Below are 6,975 nucleotides of genomic sequence, written 5' to 3'. Positions count from 1 at the left end.
TAACCACACTGTTCAGAGTAGTAAGCTGTTTAAGAAAATAACTTACTGGAATGTTGTTAATTCAAGTTATTAACTACACAGAAATTTGTCCGTATTGAATTGGGGGAAATGGTGCATATTGTCTCAAGAATATATACTTGGATTTTCTCCAGAAATGTAATAATTGTACCTTGGTACTTGTTGAGATACATGTACGTGAATTGTGAACCTGCTGTTGTCAAGCTGGGGGTCAAGACATTTCTCGTCCTTTACCTCTTTTGCCTTTTTTATGCTGTAATTAGAATAGCTAGAAAATATGAAATGAGAGTGATTCTGAAATGCTCCTAGAAAGTAGGAAAACTAGAAAATAGGAAAATATTTGTTTGCCCAAAAATGACTTTAGGAATGGAATGCATCTAGTCTATAAAGCAAGATAATTGTTTTAGTTAACCATTAAGTAGATTAAGTGATTAATATATGATTATTAACCAAAAAAAACTTTATAGAGAACAGAAGGGATATACATAAAAGTACTTTATAGATATGTAGAATTATCTTTTATGGTTGATTTCTTGGAACACTTCTCTGTTTTTATTGCATACTATAAGCATTGGTGCATACTATGTGCTTAAGGTCTAGCTTCCCATGACATCCATAATTAAGGTTATTATGTGCTCTCTTTAGGTCATCTAAGAAGGCCTTCGGTTGGGAATTAAAAGGCTTACAGTTACTTATAAATTTCCCTTACTGTATTTAATCTGTACCAACTGTTTATTTACGTGTGTCTTAAGCTGCACTGAGCTACATCAACAGCTATTTGATACTGGATTGTACAGTGCTTATTCCCAGAAACAGAACTGCATTTCCATAAACTTCTCATGGTTCTCTGAATCATCTTCTCTTGGTATTTATCCCAGGTACCTCATCTACTTAGGGCATTAAAATTGATTTAGATGGAGAAGGGCATAGATGTTTTCCCCTGTTTCTGAAACCTAATTGAGAATTGATTATACCTCAAATAATAATAAAATAGAATGACTTCTGTATTTTGTTTGTCACTTTGCAAAGCACTTTCACATATATATCATTTGACCCACAGTCTTCCTGGAATGTGGATAGAGTAAATATTCTNATCTATTGTCCTTTTTCTTTGCTGTTCTTACAGGGTCCACTTCCTAATACAGCTTGTCATTTCTGGCTCATGGTTTGGCAGCAAAAGACCAAAGCAGTTGTCATGCTAAACCGAGTTGTGGAGAAAGAATCGGTGAGTAAGACTTAATATTTCCAACTTAGTGTATTGCTTGTGATCATTAAGCTCATAAATGCTTTCACATTTCTTTTGGGATATTCATTCGTTAGGTTTGACATGTAATTTCTAAAGGCTAGTGTCAGGGTGTTTCTGACCCAAAGAACTAATGTATCCTTTTTCCTTTACTACCTTAAATATTTTAAGTAATAGTTGCAGACCACTATGCTCCTATAAATATAAATATATGAATATAATGGAACAAATAATGGAATAAATACTGACTAGTAGTGATACACAGGCCTTTTGAGCACCTAGGCTTTATTAGAATCCTTACAATTTATGATTATAAAAATAATCTTGGAAATTTCGTAAAAGATCAAAGTGACACGATTTTTTAATCTTTATAAATTATTGTTAGCTCTTTGGTCATTAGATAGTAAGTATAGGAAAATTTTTGAAATTTGAAGTATAATCTAAACACAATGCTAAGTAGTGGTATAACTTTGGTTAAGTCTTTTAACTTCTGTAGTTTTAGATTCCTTTTCTGTCAAACAAGCAAACTGGAAAGTATTATCATTAAGGTCTCTTTTAGCCTTAAGATCTTGGACTGTTCTACTTCTTCAGATTCCTGATTTTTACTTTTCTTTAAATTTATAGTTGCTGGTTTTTAGTGGTGATGAAATTTTTCCAATTTATTTTTAACCTGAAGTGGCACTAATGTACCAGAATGTCCAGTAGTCATTTACAGTGGTTTCCAGTATGATTTAAAAATTAAGTGATGATGACATTGTCAGTTTGAACAGTTCCAGCAGCATTGCCAACTAGATGATTTATAAGTTTCATCCCTCACTTTGGAGTAGTATTACTGTATTAATAAGATAAGATTGCCACCAGAAATTATAGTGGCTGGATCTAGATGCTTAAGAAGATTCATGTTTAATTATTTTGGGGATGATTACTTTGTAGGTGGTGTTGTGTTTATCAGGAGCTGTATGATGTCTTATTATGTTTCTTTTTATGATGGTAGCAACCATTGTTGGTTAGTCCTTAGTTCCTTAATTAATTAGGGGTTACAAAATAGTAATATTCCAGTTTTATCATTCCTACTTGAGATTTTGTTGGAATATGTCTATAAAAAAATTTTCCATTCTAGTTAGTTGACCACTTTTATAGGAAAATCAGTTTTCAAAATAGGGTTTATTCCCAGTGTCCTCAACAGGTGATCAATTAGGTTTCTTTGGTGTGGAGGAGAGATAGGAGGGGATCAATTATGAACTCATTGATTTGAACATACTTGATTTTTTTTTTCACTCCATTGTACTTATTCTTATTAGTAGTCAAATTGTCCCTACATTAGCTAGCAGGAGTCTCTTCAGGTTGGACCCAGAGTCCTTTTAACACAAACCTGAGAGTCTTTATTTAATAGCATTCTTCTATCTGGAATAACTACATATTGAGGGCTCCTCTTAAACTCTTCATAAAATGAGCCATTTCTTTAAGGAAGCTGGCTACTAGATTGGTCATTATTTTTAGTTTTCCAGTGAACAGAGCTAAGAAAAAATATGTTTGTGTTACGATGATACCTCAAGAGTTCATACTGGTATTTCCAAGTCAAAGTCAAATGAATATGTTATTTTATTTTCTTTATAAGTCACTTCGTATTTTTACCTAGGCTACTCAAAGGATTTTTTTTTTCTTCCAATTCTATGATTTTACCCAAATAAGTCTTAGTGTTGGTCATTTGGGGTCAGTTTTGCCAGGTGCTTATTATACTCTTTCAATATGTGATTTCAAATATTTTTTCCTTTTTTAAAGAAAAATTTATTGAATTATACTTTTAATATTCATTTTGTTCCCTTGCATGTTTGGTATTCTTTGGGTTTTCCTATTATACATATGTTAGATTTTCTTTGCCTATTTTTATATTTGTCACAATGTCTTTCTAATCCTATTTGTCACTCTTCATTTCTTTTTTTTTAATAAATTTCCTCCTTTTCCTCTTCTTTTTCTCTGAAGGCATTAACTGTTCTGTTTATTCGTGCCTCTGTTCTTTTGTTTAATTGTTTTTGTTTTTTTTAATTTTATACTTTTTTTTTTTTTTTAGCTTAGCCATCCTGCTACCTGTTTGCAGCTCAGCGGCAGCTCAGGTCGGGCCAGGCAGCGAACTGCTGTTGCTCAGAGCTCAAACTTTGAGCGAGCTCTTAACCAACTGAGTCACTCGGCCGGCCCTGTTTAATTGTTTAATAAGACTTTTCTGAAACGATGTGTTCTCTTATTTCTAATTCTTTTCTGTCTTCTGTAAACTTATTTCTGAGTTGCTTTGATTCTCATTTATGCTCTTTCACTTCTTATATTATTTTCAAAATGTCTTAACACCTTTTGAAGTAGTAGCTCATAGTATTCATTTGTTGTAGAGGCATATGTATTGTTTGTTATTTGTAGCTATTTGTGATTTAGAAAAGGAGAAATGGCCATATTTTACAAGCATCTCTTTCTGGTATTTTTTCCTAATGAAATGACTATTTTACCTTGCCTCAGTCTGCTGACTTTATAATTTGGCTTTTGGGAAGATGCTTTTATTGTCACACAAATGTATTCCATGTCAGTAGTTCTGCTAAAATGTAACAACTCTAGGTAAAGGAGACTTATCTTCTGGTTCTTTTCCCTGCCTTAATTTTATTAAGTAAATATGCAGGTTATTTCTATATATGTAGTATTTAATAGCAGACTCACAGGTATTTATGGAAACTACTTGTAAAATAAAGCCTTTTTAATTCTGTTTGAAGAGAAGATTTGTGCAAGAGTTTGATACTTTTGGAAACATAAAGTGAATGCCAGCATGCTATTAAAATATAGGTTACCATGCTTTAGACATAACAAATTCATTTTTACTTTATGAACATGATATCTAGATATGACTTTTTTAGTGTATAAGTTATAGGAACATTTCACAAAACTGCTTTTATAAAATGTCACTCTAATTAAAATAAACATCAAATATAGTGTAACTGTTCTAAGATTTGGGTAGTTGAAAAAAATAGCATGTTTGTGGTTTTCCTTTTCCAACTTTTTATGGTTTCATATGTCTATATACTAAAAAAATATATATATATATATTCTTAAATTTAGGTTAAATGTGCACAGTACTGGCCAACAAAAGACGACCGAGAGATGCTGTTTAAAGAAACAGGATTCAATGTGAAGTTCTTGTCAGAAGATGTGAAGTCATATTATACAGTACATCTACTGCAATTAGAAAATATAAATGTAAGACTTTTCATGCCCAAAAGATTGAACTTTATATGATGATTTTAAGAATTATTCTGTTATTAGGTATTATAGAAAATTACAGTTGACATACAATATTATATTACTTTCAGATATTCTTTGTTTTTAGGTTTGAAGTTTAGGGCAGCACATACATTTTGATAATGTGCAATAGTATGTAGCCATAACCATTTGTTTTTAGATTGTGTTCCTATATGAGGTAGCTCTCTAAGGCCTCTCAAGAAACACTAGAAGTTAAGAATTTTAAAGTTTTGGTTGAAATTTAAGATTGAAAATAATTCATTAAAATTGAAGGTTAAGGAGAGACAGCTTTAGAATCATGCCTACCTGGAATCAAATCCCAGTTCTGCTACATAGTAGAAGTGTCCTTGGGATCTGTTCCTCAACCTTCCTAAGCCTCTCCTCATCTTTAAAATGGAGATCATAATACCTCCCTTTCAGGACTATTGTGGAGATCAAATGAAGATATGTATGCAAAGTACCTGATGCAGAATAGGGNGTCCTCCACAACTAGACTGAAGAACAAAAAACGACAGCAACTTGTTTGTTCCCCTTCCTCCAATTCCCCAACACTGTTCGCAACCCCCCAATTTCCCAATAAAAATCTTAAAAAAAAAATTTTTTTTAATCTGGGTTAAAGCTATACTCATCATCTACCAAATCCTTTCCTTTTTTTTGCTGTCCCTACCCTTTTTCAGATCTCTCTTAATTTTTATCTGTAGTAATATAGTAGCTTTGTAACTTATTTCCTTTCCCACCAGTCTATCTTTAACAATGCCACTAGAATTATTTTTGTAACATACACATTTGATCATATGACTTCTTAAAAAAAGTTTAGTGAGAGTATCTCCTGAATTGAAGACCCTTCACACTCTACAGGTGTAGTTTTCTACTGCATATTTCCACTTCACCCTCACAGATCTATTTGTCCTTTTCCTGATGTCCCTTAAACTTTCAGGTGACTTGCCTTATGATTGGAATGGCCCTGACTTCCTTCCTACCTTTCTCCTCCCCATCGCTGTGTCAGTGCCCTCCTCATATTAAGGCTTTGCTATAATATCCGTTTTACTCCCAAAGATCTGATGCTTTATTCCGTACTCTTGTGGCACTTCATGTTTTTCAATTAGTAGGACAATACTTCTCGTCTCCTTTGTAAGCTCTTTGAAGGCTAAGACTGCTCTTGCCTTGTACCTAGTACACTGGAACAGAGAACATACTCAGAAAATATTTCAAAGGGTAGAGAAAACTAGAGATGCTAAGTGTTTATTAAAACTTCAGCTGTTGCTTGTTATTTTTCTCATCTTTTTTCTCTCAGTTTTATAATAAAAAAAACATATATCAGTCCCTTGGTATAAATATCCATTTTGCAGAAGAAGAAAGTTGGTAGTATTGCTGGTAAGCGAAATAGCTGAGAGATAAACCCTGGGCCCCTTTTAGAACCATTAACAAACAGAAAATGTGGCCGCGGGGGGTGGGGTGGAGCACATGAACACACAACAAAGAATGATTTCACCGGTGAATGGATACATCCATTTTTTTAGCTGAAACAAAACGTATTCTCTTTGCTAGGGTTTTGCTCATTGCTCTTTTGTTTTGGATGTGGATCAAGCAGTAGATAATATATGTTGAGTGAGAACAATGTTCTCTAACATTAGGTTGCAGTTTCTCTGGATTCCCAGTAGATTTCTACAATAGTATCTTTATAACTTAGAAGCTTAGAGTTTATTAATTCAAATAATATTTATAAAGCATCCACTACATGCCATGGAATACAACTGCCCTAAAGATGCTTTCAGTTTGGAACCACTTGAATTGCCTTGTTTTGCTTGTGAAGCTGAAGCTCCAGGCTGACCTGGCCCCAGCATCCTCACTCTGCCCTCTACTCACCACTCTACCACACGGCCCTATGAGGTGAATGCATGTTGCGTTACTTTAGGTACAGTAAAGCCTCATTTATTTTAATCTTCACTCATTTAAAATTATAATGTGGGCATGGCCTTTTTTTCATCTTTTATTTGCTCTTCTGCCCTATGCTACCATTAAACACAATGTAAAGATAATTGGGAGTATAAAATACAATTTGATATTTTTTCCTATGGCAATATTGTAATATGAACCATTCCCCCTTTTAAGTCTGCTACTGAGGTCACACATGCTATAGTTTTGTTGATTAACAGTTTTATAGTGGTTCAGGAACTTTGAAATTTCTGCTTTTTCTGGAAATCCTTTTGTAGTTAAGTTGGGTTCATTGCCTGGCCAGTGATGGCACAAATTTCCACTTTCGCTGGTCTGCCATTATCTGTGGGAGGCAGGGCCTACCTTTATGCTGTGAAAGCTGAAAGGGACAGAGATTTTCTTTGCCTACCTCTTTTGCAGCTAGAACATGACCAGTTGGCTATTTCTGCCTGTGATTTTTGACTTTGGTTTGCTTATAGGTTATGTGTGAATACTGCAGCTAC

The 6,975-nt window shown here is 33.7% G+C and overlaps 1 protein-coding gene across 6 annotated transcripts in view; it reads left to right on the top strand.

The window, feature by feature from the left end:
- The window catches only part of PTPN2 (protein tyrosine phosphatase non-receptor type 2), a 98,238-nt gene that overhangs the window by 61,954 nt on the left and 29,309 nt on the right, over positions 1 to 6,975 (top strand). For 5 of the 6 annotated variants that reach the window (XM_019668261.1, XM_019668263.1, XM_019668260.1 and 2 more), the window contains 2 exons: positions 1,145 to 1,243; positions 4,358 to 4,495. In XM_019668261.1, the coding sequence (XP_019523806.1) occupies positions 1,145 to 1,243; positions 4,358 to 4,495 (237 nt within the window). The remainder of the gene's footprint in view (positions 1 to 1,144; positions 1,244 to 4,357; positions 4,496 to 6,975) is intronic. The other variant, XM_019668262.1, reaches the window with a different exon arrangement.

The sequence above is a fragment of the Hipposideros armiger genome, unplaced genomic scaffold (genome assembly GCF_001890085.2).
Source record: "Hipposideros armiger isolate ML-2016 unplaced genomic scaffold, ASM189008v1 scaffold_522, whole genome shotgun sequence".
Taxonomy (NCBI): domain Eukaryota; kingdom Metazoa; phylum Chordata; class Mammalia; order Chiroptera; family Hipposideridae; genus Hipposideros; species Hipposideros armiger.
Note: the sequence above shows the minus strand (reverse complement) of the source record. Positions and strands in the feature narration are given on the sequence as shown.